General features: G+C 40.6%; 1 protein-coding gene across 1 annotated transcript in view; it reads left to right on the plus strand.

Moving 5' to 3' along the window:
• Nucleotides 1-411: 411 nt before the first annotated feature.
• The window catches only part of tlcd1 (TLC domain containing 1), a 35,603-nt gene continuing 19,528 nt past the window's right edge, over nt 412-16,486 (plus strand). Inside the window, exons 1-3 of the mRNA XM_068008287.1 lie at nt 412-816; nt 8,861-8,943; nt 13,945-14,027. Coding sequence (XP_067864388.1) covers nt 617-816; nt 8,861-8,943; nt 13,945-14,027 — 366 coding nt within the window. The 5' untranslated portion in view covers nt 412-616. The remainder of the gene's footprint in view (nt 817-8,860; nt 8,944-13,944; nt 14,028-16,486) is intronic.

Here is a 16,486-nt window from a genome sequence, read left to right on the forward strand (position 1 = left end):
ATCTGTACTTTTTGCTTTCTGTTCCCTCGATACATTGCTGTCTTGTAACACGCCCCTGTCGCCGGATATGTCGGATTTCACTCATCTGGAGTGAGACTCACTTATTTGGTTTCAAAACAGCGCTACTTCAAATTTAAAATCGAATATTTTTCCATGTGTTAAAATGAGCTTCCCTTTGTGTTATTCGCTCAAGTTAGGAGGATGCAAGTTTTGTGACATTTACAAAACGTGATATTTAAATCTGTCTTCAATTCACTGCAAAAAAAAAACCCCACCATCCTCTGTGCTGGGATAGGTTACAATAAAATAGTCTATAAACATCGGAACAACCAACAATATTCCACCTAAAAAAAACCTTCAGTCCAACTTGGCTAAAAGTGTTCCGTTTTGTAGTGCTGTATGTAATACATGTGGTCTCTTTCACCCTCGCCAATTGAATACGTTTCGAAATCGCCGTAGCAAATACCATCTGTGGGTTGGTCCTTCTCCACCAAGGGATCAAGAGAGACTACAATCAGTCTTGGCGCATGGAGAGAGGCGTTTCCACCGCCACCGCTTCCACCAAATTGAAAGTGCTGCCTACCGTTGCGCCGCAGCCCCAGCCCCAGCCCCAGCCATGATCGCCCAGAGTCACCCCGTCCTGTCTATCTTTTTCTTTGCGTTGAGTTTCAAAACGCTGCGAGTCTTCCTGCGAGCGCGGAGTTTCTCGCTCCCCCCGAAACAAGTCGAGGAGAACAAAACCAAATCTTGGAGATGGACCAACCTCAGCGTCTCTCTTGTACATTCAGCAATCACGGGACCGTGGGCTTTGTTGTGGTACGTTGGTTAAAAATGATCATCCACATGCTCTGTGTACTTCCATTTACAGGCAGAAGGGTAGCCGACCAGAAACGGGGATTAGTGTACAGGAGGGGAGGGAGTCTCATCGCAGCGCGTTTTCAACACTTTGGTTGTCAGCACAAGTCGAGTTTAAAACCTGAGTCACTTGACGACGTGCTGTTGGCATCCATAACCCTGTAAGATGCCTTTTTTTTAATAAGAGCAGAGTTCCCTATCGAGAGTGTTCCATCCAAATTATTCTACTTTTATTTTTTTACCACGAATGGAGATTTTCTTATGATCTTAATTTATGTTTTTTTTCATTTTAAGGGTAAAACAGGACTAAACACTTTCTCTGGTGGTTTCATTAACACACGAGCTCCACACAATGGTTTGAGAAGGTTAACTTCCCCAGTGCAATATGGCAAACCCTATCTTAAAATTGAATCCTGATTGGCTGAAAGGTACTTTCCTTGAGGTTACCTTGATGATATCAATATATTACTGTTTTCATGTAGGTTCAGCCCTGTACTCTGCGAGGTAGAGCGGGGTCTGTGAGGTAAGCAGATGTCTGTCGGGCTGTCATCAGATTTCAGTATTACTGTTCTTTTTATTAATAGCATATGATTTCTGTTGCTGTTTACTAGTAAAAAAAATGTTTTCTACAACTGATTGCACTGTTTTCTTTTGGGTAACTGACAGTTAGAAATTAACACCGGGGTCCCAAAAGTGGGTTGGTATTTTCAGGGGGTCCCTAGGAGTGTCTCAATATTTGCAAGGGGATCCTCAGGAGTGTGTCAGTATTTGCAAGGCGACCCTAGGAATGTGTCAGCCTTTGCAGAGGGTACCGAGCAGCGTGTCAGTATTTGCAGAGCATCCCCAGCAGTATGTCAGCATTTGCAGAGAATTAATAGACAATAAGGAAATGCCAGACTTGTTAACTGAGTATTTTCTATCTGTTTGCACAGTGAAGGAAGAGCATAAAATACCAGCGGTACAAGAGAACCTAAAAATAAGTCAAGGGGAGGAACATAGTGTATTTAATATAAGTTTTAAAAAATGCTAACGGAGAAATTAATGGGACTTAAAACAGACAAATCTCCAGGACCTGATGGTTTCCACCCCAGAGTATTAAAGAGATAGGTGAGGAAATTGCAGATGCATTAATCGTAATTTTCCAAAGCGCTCTAGATTCAGGAATTGTGCCTTTGGATTGGTAAATTGCAAATGTCACTCCATTATTTAAGAAGGGAGGAAGTGGGAAACCAGATAACTACAGAGCCATCAGTTTAACATCAGTTTTGGTGAAGTTACTGGAATCTATCATCAAAGATAGAGTGACTGAGCATTTGGACAAGTATGACGTGATCAGAGAGAGTTAGCATGGATTTGTGAAGGGTAGGTCATGTCTGACTAATCTAGTTGATTTTTTTGAGGCGGTCACTAACAGCTGTATAGGGAAGTGTCTATGGATGTTATCTACACGGACTTCCAGAAGGCATTTGATAAGATTCTGCATAAGATTATTAGCAAAAATAAAAGTGCATGGAATTGGAGGTAGCCTTTTGACGTGGGGTGGTAATTGGTTGAGATGTAAGAGTCAGAAAATAGGAATAAAAGGAACATTCTCTGATTGGCGGTTGTAACAAGTGATATTTCCCAGGGATCTGTACTGGGCCCTTGTCTTCTATATCAATGACTTGGATGAAAGAATAGAGAGTTGTATATGCAAGTTTGCAGATGACACTAAGTTTGGAAGCACAGTATGTTGTGTAGTTGTAAACTCACCGCAGATTTCCCACCCCCTTCACGCCTGCTGCGATCATGGAGCTGCCCAGGAAATAGGCAGCCAGGGCTCCCGCTGCTAACAGGCAGGAGCCTCATTACTGTATACAAATCGGGGTATGATGACGTACATAAGACCCTAATGCAAATTTAAAGTTAAACCATGCAGTACCTGCTAGTCCCACCCGCCCACAATGTGCAGTAAGCAGTCAAACCAGCACCCCTTAAAGGGATCGCTGGAGGCTGCTCAAAAAAAGACCAGGATTCAGGAGAGTGGTGGATTGTTGGGGGGCAGGAGGACCATAAATGTTCTTCCCGCAACCCCACAAAAATCTTCCTGACTGCTGTGAGACTTTCCGCTAACCCAACCCCACCCTCAATTGTCCTGCCCCCGATCTCTTTAAAGCTCCTCTGCCGACTCGGCTTCAGAAATGGGAGACGAGATTTGAATCAAACATTGTTTTTCCAGTTACTTTATATCAATAGTTAATAATGTTGGAAAGCTCACTGTCAGCCAGGGTGTCACTGGGTCATCAGTGTTGATGAAATGAACCAAATGCCTTACATTACATTAAATTGTTTTAACAAAAAATCACCATATAAAGGAACAATCTGAGTACCAGCAATGAGAATCCACATTTGCTTTTCTTTAGAATTAGGCATAAGCTTTATCCAGTTTTGCTAAAAGAAGATATCTGAATGAGGCAAATGACCAAAAAAGTCAGAATTCTAATTCTGAAAACAACAATTACACAATGGCTAGAAATTTTAAAAATATATATAAACTGCAGTTGCTGGTAAATCCAAGAGAATTCTTCAGCGTTTAATACCATAAACTCAAAGGACAATAAAATGCCACTCTGGATCATACCACTGGTCCCTTGTAAGGGCCCTCAGTCCAATGTTGCTTTACACAGTGATAGTGCAATTCTTCCCCCAGATAGTCACCACTCACATCCCTGCAAGTTCTTGGAGTTCAATTTTTTTAAAGAACTGTTTCCATCTACAGTCTTCTAAAAATATCTTCTTGCAAGTGGTTAAGTGGAGATGATTGATGGCAAGATAGATTTAGAAAATTTAAGGCCATTCAGTCCATCTTTGCTTATCTACATTTCTATATTTTTGTTACGTAAGGGTATCGAGGTATGGAGAAAAGGTGGGTAAATGGAGTTTAGATACTTTATCAGCCCTGATCTAAGGGAGTGGCGGAACGGGCTGAATGGCCTTCCTATGTTCCAAAAAATCCACATTCCCTCCACCATGGGCTGTTTTTTAAAATGAATCCAGGGTTTTAATCTCCACTACCCTACTCAGACATCTGTTGACCGGAGGTCACCGGTTACGGTTACTGGCTTAGTACAAAGAGGAGAAGAGTCAATTCTCTCTTAACTCTCAATTCACTTTATTCATGCCATTAGATCACATACATATAGCGTATACGTCTGGTTAGATATTGGCATGCAGTTTACACCAGGTGCTGGGTATTGACTATGATTGGTACTAATTTGTTACAGCTCAATACACACCAAGTTCCAGACTGGGTGTCGGATGAACAGTTAGAGAAAGTCTGGAACTTGGTGTGTATTGAGCTGTTGTAAGGAATCTTACAACACCAGGTTATAGTCCAACAATTTTATCTTAAAATCACAAGCTTTCGGAGATTATCTCCTTCGTCAGGTGAGTAGTGAATGAGAGGTTCTCAAATCGGCGATTTGAGAACCTCTCATTCACTACTCACCTGACGAAGGAGATAATCTCCGAAAGCTTGTGATTTTAAAATAAAATTGTTGGACTATAACCTGGTGTTGTAAGATTCCTTACATTTGTCCACCCCAGTCCATCACCGGCATCTCCACATCATGTATTGAGCTGTAACAAATTAGTACTAATCATAGTCAATACCCAGCTAGTATATATGGCACACGTCTTGGCCTTATGGGCCTCCTCTGAAGTATTAGCCGTACGGTCAATGATCAAATTCATTGTATCCTGTAAAGGTTTCAGCAATTTTACTGTGTCTAGGGTCACTCGTGATGCATCCTGACCTATTTGGCTGGTTCGTATTTGATCCCGATAACCCTCTTCAGTAATAACCTGTATTTTCTGCTGGAGGGATTGTATCTGATTTTCCAATTCTGCTATGTCCAACGTGTTGACTGTTGCCACTCCTGATGCATAACCTGCCCCCGCTAGTTCTAATAGCCCTCTCTTTTTCCTGTTTTTTACTGGCCTAAACTTGTTCCTGCTTAACTGTCTCCTAAGGAGGTGAATAAATAAGTGTTTTGTGGTGTATGAACACCATTCTGGAGCAGCTATTTCAGTCAAATCGAAAACCACCTGCATATGTTGATATCCCAGTATCAAAGTGACAGATTCTCCTGTTTCTTCCAGCACCAGACCTACACCGTCCGTTTTGTATTGAGATTCGCTACATCTAGGTTCCGGTGTGGTTTTAATCACTGGAGGGGGTGGTGTGGTAAGCCTCCTCGGGGTCCTGAAAATTATGAAGGGTCCTGGCCCCCGACAGAAACTCCCGTCTGCAACCCTTAACGCCCTTTTTGCTCTATCCCTTTCCTGTGTTGTGTCTTCCTTTGTACAATTGATGATGATCCAGCCGATCTTTCTAAAACTCCTGCTATATCCACCCCAATCAATATATCTCTGGTATGAGTCGCTACCCCAGTCAATATTCACATAGGTGTGGTCCCAGTGGACCATAATTTTACCTCGACCGTCGCTCCCCGATGGTCGCTCAATAAATGGACCCACAAATTGACGGATGACTTTTCCCTCTGGGATTACCGACAATGTCACCTCTAGAACTTTGTTGCATGAAAACTGTACTCCCACTCCCTCCGGTATACCCAAAGTCTTTCCCGCGCACGCTAACCTATCCACTCCCGTATAATACAAATTTAAATCCTCTCTTTTCCCTTTGTTGGTTCGGACTGTCTTATTCTGCAGAGCAAAGTTGTTCCTGGTCTCGGGATATCTAACTGTTCATCCGACACCCAGTCTGGAACTTGGTGTGTATTGAGCTGTAACACGTCCAATCCACATGTTGATCAATCTTCATGTGAAGAAGAATTTACTTGTATCAGCCCTAATTTGCCTTTTGCTAGTTTGAACCTATGCCACCTTGTTCTACTGTCACAGTTTAATTTGAAGTAGTGTTCACCCTTTCTATACCATTTACAATCTGAAATACCTCTGAGGATGAAAAACCAAAGTTTCTCCAGTCTTTTTTCATAACTCAGTCCTCCGATGCTTGGAATCAGTCTTCCAGACTTGACTGTCTCAGAGATGTCAACCTTTAAGTAGCCTCTCCAAAATTTGCCGGGGTTTAGGGGTCCACCTGAGGGCCCCGATGATATCCAGGGTTACAGCCTCTGTGAAGATCCAGGGCCGCTCTTGAATTTTAAGCATTTTTGAAGGCAAAAGAATGGCATTCCTTGCAAGATAATGGTGTTTTTTTTGGACATGCTAGCATTTAGAAACTATTGCGTGTCAGTTTAAAGATCGCAAAGAGTGAGGCAGATTGGAAATACATGTAAAAATATGAAGTTATGTTTATTGGTAAGTGTCATACTGCAGAATAGGTTACATTTTTAAAGAAAAATGAGTGAGTGTGGGTAAAATTTGAAAGGTCTATAAATGGGATAGTAAATTTTGCTCACAAAGGCAACATTCCAGCAATAGCATCATAATTTTAAGAATTACAGGAAACTTTTTTCCAATATATTCATGACATCGTCGAGTGATTAACTCTTGGTAAATCGGAACTTCACACATTTACCAAACACCAGACAAGTTCTTTCCAAGGCATTACTCAAAATATATGCAGACCTGCACCACTGTTCCGAGATCCTTATAAACTCTTGTCAGTTATAAAATGTTAATATTTCCACTACCTGAATCCCCAACACTAAACCCTTCACTTAGTCCAACAATGTCACGTGACCAACAAATTTCCTCTCAACCCAACTTCGGACTGCCTGTGAGATTTTAATAATTGCCCCTCATGGTCATCTGGTTCTCAAAAGAGAGACGTAAATTAATCAAACTTTACTTTATGACTGTCTGACTGCTTGTCAGTCATCTCAAAGGCTCAGCACCTCTCAATCATGGCAGGTTATTGTGAAGTGCTAACATGGTGATGCAGGCTGCCGCACTACGCAGTACAAGATGGGTATCGAAGAGTTGATGCGGCCGTGCCCTGAAAGCTTTTCCGTGAGTTTAAAGCACATTTAAGTGAGTTTAAGTGAGATGGACATCAAATCCATGTGGCTCACGGAAAATTGGTGAGAGTTGACACGTCTGGTATCTCCTGGTTGCCAGGACCAGACACAGAACACAAAGTGTGGTCCCATCAGAGCACTGTAGAATTTAAGCATGACTTCCTACATTACAACAGTGACTACACTTCAAAAGTACATCATTGGCTGTAAAGTGCTTTTGGATGTGAAAGGCGCTACATAAATGCAAGTTTTTCTTTTTTCTTCTCTGACTTTTATTCTATTGTTTGGGCTGTATAGCTCAGCGTTCTATTTGTATTGTTGATTGCTGCTCCACTGTGGTTGGACATGTTGAATGTCAAGTCGACTAATGTCCCTAGATCTCTTTCAACTTGACCCTTAGCTATTTTGACACCACTTATTTCTTACTTATGTTGACCATTTTTCTATCTAGGCACAGTACTTTACATTTGTCCATATGAAGTTTCATCTGCTACCGTTCTACCCACTTAAATATTTAATCTAATTCACTTTGTAGTTCCTTGGCTGCTTCCTCAGATTCAACTCTGCTCTCCCTAGTTTGGTGTCATTTGAAAATCTGAGCAATATGAATTAAAATTCTGAACCAAAGTCATTAAATGAGAAACAATGGGGGTCCCAACACTGATATCTGGGACATTTCACTCAGCATTTCCCCCTGCACTGATATCACTCCCCTAACAAGTACCCTCTATTTCCTACCTTTCAGCCAATTTCTTATCCATTCCCACGTTTTAACCTTGATAAACCACCCCATCAGGCCTCAGTCTTGGCATTGTTGTGGAACTTTGTCGAAGGTGAATGAAAGTCTTAATACACACAGCTACAGTGCACTTGGGATTATCACTTCCTCAAAAAGAGTCCAGAAAATGATCAGGTGTTGACTGCTGTTTACTAGATTATTGTCCTCAAGTTTACTTCCAGTAATTGATTCCATTATTTTACCTGATACAGATGTGAAACTGATGCATCTGTAATTTTCTGAGTCTGATACAGGGCCCCAGGTATTTTTAATCATCTGTAATGCTCTACTTTTCCGTTTCCTCCCTACCCCCACTGCCCTAGTACAGAATCTAAGGATTGGAGTCATAATGCTAACTAGCTTTCTCTTCTAAGGGTATATTTCACAAAGTCCTGTAATACTTCCATTTTTGCCACAGTAAATGGATAAAGAGTGTAGTGCCCTGGATGTGTGAAAATACCAACATGGTGAAAAATTTTGCAAGTTGGATCTCTTCGAAGATAGAAAATTGGAACCAGACTTAATTTGGATTTGCAGGAACCAAATTCTTTAAATAAAATTGGGAATAAGTATGTGCAGGTCACGGTGAGTAAAATACATGTTGAACAACACTGCCGTGTGTTATAGGCAATTGTACATGGAGCCTCGACACAGTGCAGAAAACATCAATGAACATGATGCAGAAAAAGAGAAGCGAATAAGCTTTTGTTGACATATGCAGGAAAATTTCCCATGATTCCCTGTGAAATAATTCCCTAGTGGCTATAGTGGTGGACTAGCTACATGGAGGTTATGAGTTCAGATCTCCCCCATGGCCAATTGAATTCAATAACCCTGGAAATTTGTGGGACCAGAAAAAATGACCATGAAAGCTGCCAGATTGTCATAAAAACCCTACTAGTTCACTCACATCCTTCAGGGAGGGACTTGTCACCTCTATCTGGTCTGGCCTACATGCGATTCCGGTCCCATAGAAAATACTGCCTTGTCAGTGTTGACCATATCCCAAAAACAAATAATATAAAAGTAATAGAAAAAAGCTTGCAAACAATTCTTCGTGAAGGAAACTGTCTGAGGTAAACATCACTGCCTATTAATACAGGAGGGGTATTTGCAAAGCAAGTGTAGTCAGGTTAATTTAGGCAGCTTTGGAGCCCTGCACTGCACACTGTGGTACAACTTGGGTTCTGTAAAAAACAATTCAACAGTGTAACATGCCTCTTTTTGTTTTCTTTTGCAGCGTATACAACTCTCCCGAAATGTTAACTGAAATTTTAACGTTCCAAAGTTCCTTTTCATACCTGCTCGTCTGTGTTTCCACAGGTGAGAATCTCAGTCATAAAAAATGTCATAGTATGAAAAATGATGACTTTGTTCCACAGCTGGCTGCCAGTTCAAAGCTTGAGACTGTAAGACGCAGCACATTCAGGTCTCCCAGCTAGCAATGAATGGCCTCCTCTGTAGTATTGTTGTGATTTGTCAGTATTGTAGTAGCAAGGGTCTTGGTGATTTGGTGGTAATATTAGTGTGGTGATGGTTATATGTTTGCATTATTGTACAATTAAACAATTTCACTACGAAATTAATAATTCATTATAATTGATGTTATCCTGTTGTGATGGCGCCATACAGTTAATTAAGCTTTCAGTATTATATTGGAAAATTATTGTTTTTAACTGGGTATTAGTGGCGTTCTTCCTGTTGTCTTGCAGTTGTAACATTACTGAGGCCAGATTCTTTCATGAAAGTCACACAAACTGATAGGTTTGGCACCATGCAGCAAATACCAAAACTAACCACATAACCACTGCTTATGAAGTCTCTTTTTATATTCAGTCTGACTCTCTTCTCGGAGTTTATTCGAATAGACAATAAGGCCCACAAAAGCAGCTTTCAATTTTAGCACTGTTTTAATTAGATTCAGGGAGACCAGAATAGACGTGCCAGCTCCGGGTGTTTCCAATTCTTTATCCAACCCCCTTATCCCAGCTGCAGACTCATAAACCCAGGTTTTCATGTGTCTATAAGTCTGCTGCCAGGATAAGGTCATTGGATTTCATAGTGTAAATGCCAGAAGACAATACATGGAGGCTGATCTCCCAAGATCCAAACTAAACTAATGGCAGTATAAAAAAGGTCATTAAAGAAATCTGCGTGATATGCTTCCTGGAGAGCTCAGCAATGCAGTTTCACTTTGAAATGGAATAGAATTTGGGGATTCGGGTAAAGTGTATTTAGTATACTGTCTTTTTACACTTGTTGAGAAGAAGAAATTATTTAAAAATATATAGATTACCTGGAACAAACTGGGTAAATAGACACTGGAGTTAATTCCGTGATCCTGCCCTCCCAGTGGGGAGTCGGGCTCATAGATTTGCAAGTTGGAGAATCACGAGTACAATGTTCTTACCTTATCTCCAACTCCTTGAGCATGGCTCCTTGCTGGCAATGCAGGATCCCAGAAATACCCTTACTATTCCAAGTACTTGTCCGTGCCGGGTGGCCCCGGAGAGGCAGCATGCGGTGATCACCTTCTGGTGAGGCCTTCCGCGACCAGTGGACACTGCAGGGTAGAGAGGGGGTAACTGATATTCACAATAACATTATGATTTAATTATTATTTTTACTAATGCAGTTATTTATTGTTTGTTTATCATATCTGTGGTGCTCTAGGGCACTTGCTGTAATATTTTAATGTTTCTGTCATTAGTGGGGCAACTCAGTATCACTCCTACAGGTCAACCAAAAAAGGGTGAACCCTGACCTAAAGGTCCTTTCAAAATCCTTATCATGTGTGAAAGCTTCTTGTCTTTATGCTTTCGACTATTTTTAACCAGATTTTTTCTGACGCGCATAGGGGTACTTTAAAACTGTTTTCTAATGTCTCTTGAATGTTCCCCAGATGCATGAAGAAGAATAGCTCTTAATACAAAACTGCAGTTGTTCAAGAAGAAAGCCCATGACAACCTTCTCAAGGCAACTAGGAATGGGTATAAATGCAGCCTTGCCAGTGTCGCCCACATCCAGAGAATAAATATAAAAAAACGATACAGGATAGATTTAGTTTAAAATCAGAAACACTTTTTCAAATCCACAGAGCCATTCAGAAGTGTAAGCCAAGCTTAGCAGTCTGCTCATGTGCAAATGCATCTTTATGCCATAACTACAAACAATGGTGAACATGTGGAACAAGCTGCTCGTGAAAGCAAATAATGTAGAATCATTTAAGGGAGAATAGATAGATAACTGGGGGAAGCAGGTATTTGACGGGAGTTCGTTTTTGGGATTAGCCGATGGCCTGCAGTGTCCTTTCTGGTCCTGTACTTTCCTACGTTCCTATGTTCTGATTAGCAGAAGGATTTTAAAATAGTTCTTTTCACCCCAAGGGAGCTTGGGATCCAAATTATTTATGGCTTATGTATTGATACACACATACAAGTATATTCAGGCATCACAAGTGAAAATTTCCAGTTAACCATCATTTTTAAAAATTATTTTATCAAAGTTAGTACTCCTGGTAAAATTGACCTTCTACCAAGCTATTGACAGGTTTGGATGATACTATAAGATCTCATTTGCTGTTTAAAACTTGATGCAATGGAGGCTTCCCCTTTGAATTTTCTGTTGATGGGCTGTTACACCTCAACATCTTGTGATAGACTAGCTACACTATTATAAATTCATGCTAAATGCATCAGAGGCAAGCACTAATACATCAGTGGTACATTCAAGTATAAAGTACTCCCCCATGCATCTGTGATAGATTTCAGTGTTAGACGTACCATGTTACTAGAATTTTCTATTGAACAGCTGCTTTGCAGAGCCCAAAAGCATTCACGTAAGCCAGCAGTTTCGATGCAGCCTTGGCTATATGATAAAGAGCACCATCATGCAGCTTATCGTCAAACCATCAGTGGATTTTGTAGAATTTTTTTTTTAAAAAGTGGATTAGAATTAATTGTTTTATTTTTATATCTGCTCCTAGAAGTTCACAGTGTAACTCACAGGAGCAGACTAAGTGGTGCCCAATAATATTGTGTGATATGCGCACTCCCAATGGCCTAGGGGTAAAGATTTCGCCAAATATATCACTAAACCATACAGACTAGAAGGTCACAGGTTTAATCCCCACTCTGTGCAGGTTAGCTGATCACAGCCAGGTAGAAGTTGGGGCACAACACTTGGTCTTAGCATCCCTGGCTAGATTGCAGGATGCCTACCGACAATCACTGTCTAGGCCAGGGGTACTCATTTCATAGCTCCCGTTGCTTCCTGTTACTCCCCATTTGTTTGCTAGTTCCCACAGTGCCCTATCCTTCCCCATTTGTGTGCCAGTTCCCATTGCTCCCTGTCCCTCCCCCTAAGCGTGCCAGTTCCCGATGCTCCATCCCGCTCCATCGCAGTGCCAGCTCCCACTACTTCCTCTCCATCGCAGTGCCAGCTCCCACTACTTCCTCTCCATCGCAGTGATAACTCCTCACCGCTCTTTCTAAATCTAAGGCAATCCTGCTTCTTACAAAAGAAGATACATTTAAAAATGCTTTGTTCAAATAAACTTGCATAGATGTTGGTCAGAAGAGGAAAGCAAAAATAGACGAGGAAAGCAAAAATAGACAAGGAAAAATGGTGGAAGGAAAGAATGAGTAATAAAATAAAACTATACATTTTACTCTCAAAAAACATACTTAATACATAAACAAATTAAGATAAGAATGAGTGGAAAGAAAGAAAGATAGTAACAAAAGGAAATGCAGCATCATAAACAGCTTGCTTTCTGTGCTTTCAAACAAATTTACATAATTTACTCACTGCCTGAGTATAGAGTGCAACAAAATGACAATGATACAAATGACAATATTATTTTACAGATGTGGTAATGAACACTCCTTTAAATTTAACAATTTCACTTTCCTTTTTTCTCCTTTCTCACGCTGTACTGGAGTACATTTTTAATAATATCTATTGAATTTATCTGTAATTATTTTTTAAAATGACAGGCATCCCTTTTGAGCAATATAATTGGCTAATTGTAATCATGTGACTTTCCAATTGTGTCACTCTCCGGGAAGTTCATTAGTCATTATTAGTCATGCGATCTTGCGACTGCTAGTAATGTTTTAAAGCAATTTTATTGGCCAGTAGTGATCATGTTATTTCTCTGTTTTGCCATAAAACTCACTAAAATTCTTTCCAGTACCTTACCAATAGGCCAGTCTTCCTGTGTTAGCAGTTATTTGACTATGGGAGTTATCACAGTCAAGCCCCACCCTGTCATGACTCAATATTCATACCCACATTCTACTATGTCTAGGCACATAATCTAGGCTGATACTTCAATGCAGCACTGAGGGAATGCTGCATTATCAGAGATGCCGTTTTTCAGATGAGACGTTAAACCAAGGCCCTATCTGCCTACTAAGTGGATGTAAAGATCACACGGTACTACGCAAAAAAGAGCCAGAATGTTGTCCTGATGACCTGGACAACATTCCTCCCTCAAACAACATCACCAAAAACAGATAGCTTGTCATTCATCCATTTGCTGTTTGTGGGTCCTTGATGTGTGCAAATTGGCTGCTGTGTTTGCCTACTAAACAACAATGACTACACTTCAAAAAAATATTCATTGGTACTGAAATACTGTTGGACTTCCTGAGGACACGATGATAATATGCTGCATAAATGCAAGTTCTTTCTTTATAACTTTGGCTCAAATGTAATTGGATCCAGAATTGTGAAATTCAAGGAACAGCCCTGAATGCCAAGAGCACAAATAAAATACATTTGCTGGATCATTAAGCAATCTGGTGAGGTTTTAACTATTACTGTTACTGAAGTTTGATGGAGTTATCCCCTCTGATTTGGGTCCTTCTCCCTCTTTTTCTAGAAGGCTGCAAATCATCAACAAATGATGACTCCTCCTGTACCAGTCTGTACAGTGAGCATTGGCAGATTAATAAACCACAAGCGCCAGTCTTCACAGATGTTAACTCCCAGCGCAGTCACTGGGCAGCAATTAGGAACAGTATCCCTGGTCATTCCCCCCCACCCCACCACCAAACAGCATTGAGGCCAGCTGTAGCAAACTGCACTGCCACCCTGGCTGAGATCAGCTACCTCAAACCTGGGGCTTCCTAGTCTGATTATCACACCGGGCAGTGAACCTACCCACTAAACCAGCAGGTGGGAAACATGTTTTTATTCCTATTTTTTTTAAACTGTTCAGTTTGCACATGATCCAACTATTTGAATAAGTATATTGCAGCTCTAGTCCTCTGTGGCTTTTAAATAATAGATTAATAGTTTTTGCACTGTTCTTTCCAGGCTATTTTATCCAAGATGTGGCTGATATTATCATGAATGGCCAGTCTAGAGCATCGTGGGAGTTCCTGTTGCACCATGTGTTGGTAATTATACTGTGTAACTTATATACTACATAGCAATTCAGGTCAGCTTTTACATTGAAATTTGTATTTTTTGAAGTAAATTATGTTGGAAGAGTAAATCAGTTCTGTGAAAACTCTAATACTAGGTTTTAGTCTACATTAACTACCTCTCCCTTGTGCAATCATGCCCAACATTGAGGAAGCATCAGTTGTTATAGCAACTGGCAGTGATATCTACTATTGCAACATGGGGCTAATTTTATGAGTCATGCTACCAGTGGGGAGCCTTGCCTGCCAGAAGCACATATTGATAATCCGGGAGTACGCTGCAGATGATTTTGCAACCATTTATTTTAGCGTCTCGCCCCATAACATGGTTTCTGTCCCTTTATCTTCCTGCACCACCTCCCTGCTCGAGTGTCTCATTTTCTCTCTCAGCTCCCTCCCTGCTTTAACAGGATGTCTCCCTCCCCACTTTCACCTGGGTTTCTCTGTCTACATCATCCCCAACATCAGAGCAATGGTCCCTCTCTTTTCCCCATTCAATATAGTCTTTCTCCTTTCCCTATGCCCCTCCCATTTTCTCCTCTTTCTTACTCTTCTGTTTTATCTCATTCTCTTATTTCTTTCTGTGACACCTTTTCCCTGCTATTTCCTGTAGTGTCTGTACGGCTGCTTGGGGGAGGCTGGTGGAGGAGGGCAGCAGGATGCAGTAGAAAAGTCAGGAGGGTGCAGTCTATGAAAATAAGCTTGGAGAAATTGGGAGGGAGCGGGCCACGATAGCCTACCGATTTCCTGCATTTGCAGTTGGTTTCCTCTTTTTTTTAAATTAACCTAATTGGGGGGGATGCTCCTGGAAATGGTAGCCAAAATCCAGCAGTCAGACTTATGGGCATGGGTGTGTGGTAGCTGCTGGGAGTTCCTCTGCTGGAAAAAAAAAGCCACAGTGGTGCCTGTAGGTTGTAGTTCTGGGAGGACCAGGTGTACTCAGGATGGGGAAGGGTGTTTTTGGAATCCAGTATCTTCAGAGACCTGGCTTTTATGTGAATTTTTTATGTGCCTGTTATGTGATAAATTTTACTGTTCGAGGTTCATATTGTGCATGAGGAACTCTTATCTTGTAGATTTTTTTTTGCTAAAATGCGATTGGGGACAAATTTGAGATTCGGGAGAGTGGTTATGCGTATAGTGATTATGATTGGTGAATAATTACAGAAAGAAGTAAAACACCAGAGACTTAAACACTTAACTAATAAGCAAGAAAACAACAGACCAGTGGCTCAATGGTCATGACATGGAGACCAGACTTTGATATACATGACAGACAGAAAAAAAAATTATAAGTAATTAAAATATTGCAATTGAAAGGACCTTCAGTGTTCAAAAAATTAGTACTCTCAGTCATGTGACTTGCAAAACAGTATTATAAATGTTAGCATTCTAAATACAGTATTTCATTGCTGCATTAAAAGGTTTGGACATGTGTCTGAAGTTTATTTTTAGGCTTTGGCTGATTAAGTTGCTGACAGTCCGTCATGTAAATTTTAGCATTAGTATGTAGGTTAATCATAAGATCACTGCAATGTTACAGATCAGCCAGGCTGCAGATAAATTTACATAATGACAATCAGCCCTCAGCTAGACATTGAAGAAATTGCTAGAGAACAGTAAAACCATTTTGCTTCGTGCACTGAAGATGAATGAAAAGGCTGTTTAGTACATACGCCCTTGTGATATTAGTAGATTTGTGAACAATACTATTTTTGTTACCATCTAAAAGAGCAGGAGGCTGGTTTAAATGCAGAAAGATATAATGCCATTGTAGGTGAAATAAATAAACCAATGCCAACATTTAGCCCTTGAAATTATGCTGTGCAAATATCAGACGTCAAATGCCTGGGTAATTTTTTAATTTAAGTGCTCCTAGTGGTGAACTTTGCCCTCTGACAGCACATATTAGGAATTCTGGTGCGGGCTGTGCATGATTCTCCAACCACATTTTAATTGGTTGAAAAATCGGGTGCGGCTTGCACTGGAATTTCTGATATGTGCTCGCAGAGGGCAAAGCTTCCCGGTAGGAGCATGACATTGGAAAAGTTCCCCTTTAATGCATTCATACTATACACTTCATTCTGCCCTTCCTACTTTCAAAAAAAATCTCAAAATGTCTGCCAATTCTTCTCTTCCTCCCATTTTATTTTCTCTGCACTGTATAGTATTCTGGGGCATCTTTCTGACATGAGGAATGCTTCAGCATGCAAGTTGTAGAGTTCCTTGGTCTGCTATTTTAGCAAAAGCATTAACCTGATTAAAATTAATAGGCTAGCACCTCTGTTCAAGTAGCAGATAAAAGAATTTACTACAAACGCATTGAGCTAATATTTGCACTGCATTATTTCAAGGTCTTACTTTTAAAAAAAGAAATAAAATATTAATGCCCTTGCTATTTTTCCAATTATTATGGCAGACCATTAGAGAGG

Source organism: Heptranchias perlo, chromosome 28 (assembly GCF_035084215.1).
Source record: "Heptranchias perlo isolate sHepPer1 chromosome 28, sHepPer1.hap1, whole genome shotgun sequence".
Classification (NCBI taxonomy): domain Eukaryota; kingdom Metazoa; phylum Chordata; class Chondrichthyes; order Hexanchiformes; family Hexanchidae; genus Heptranchias; species Heptranchias perlo.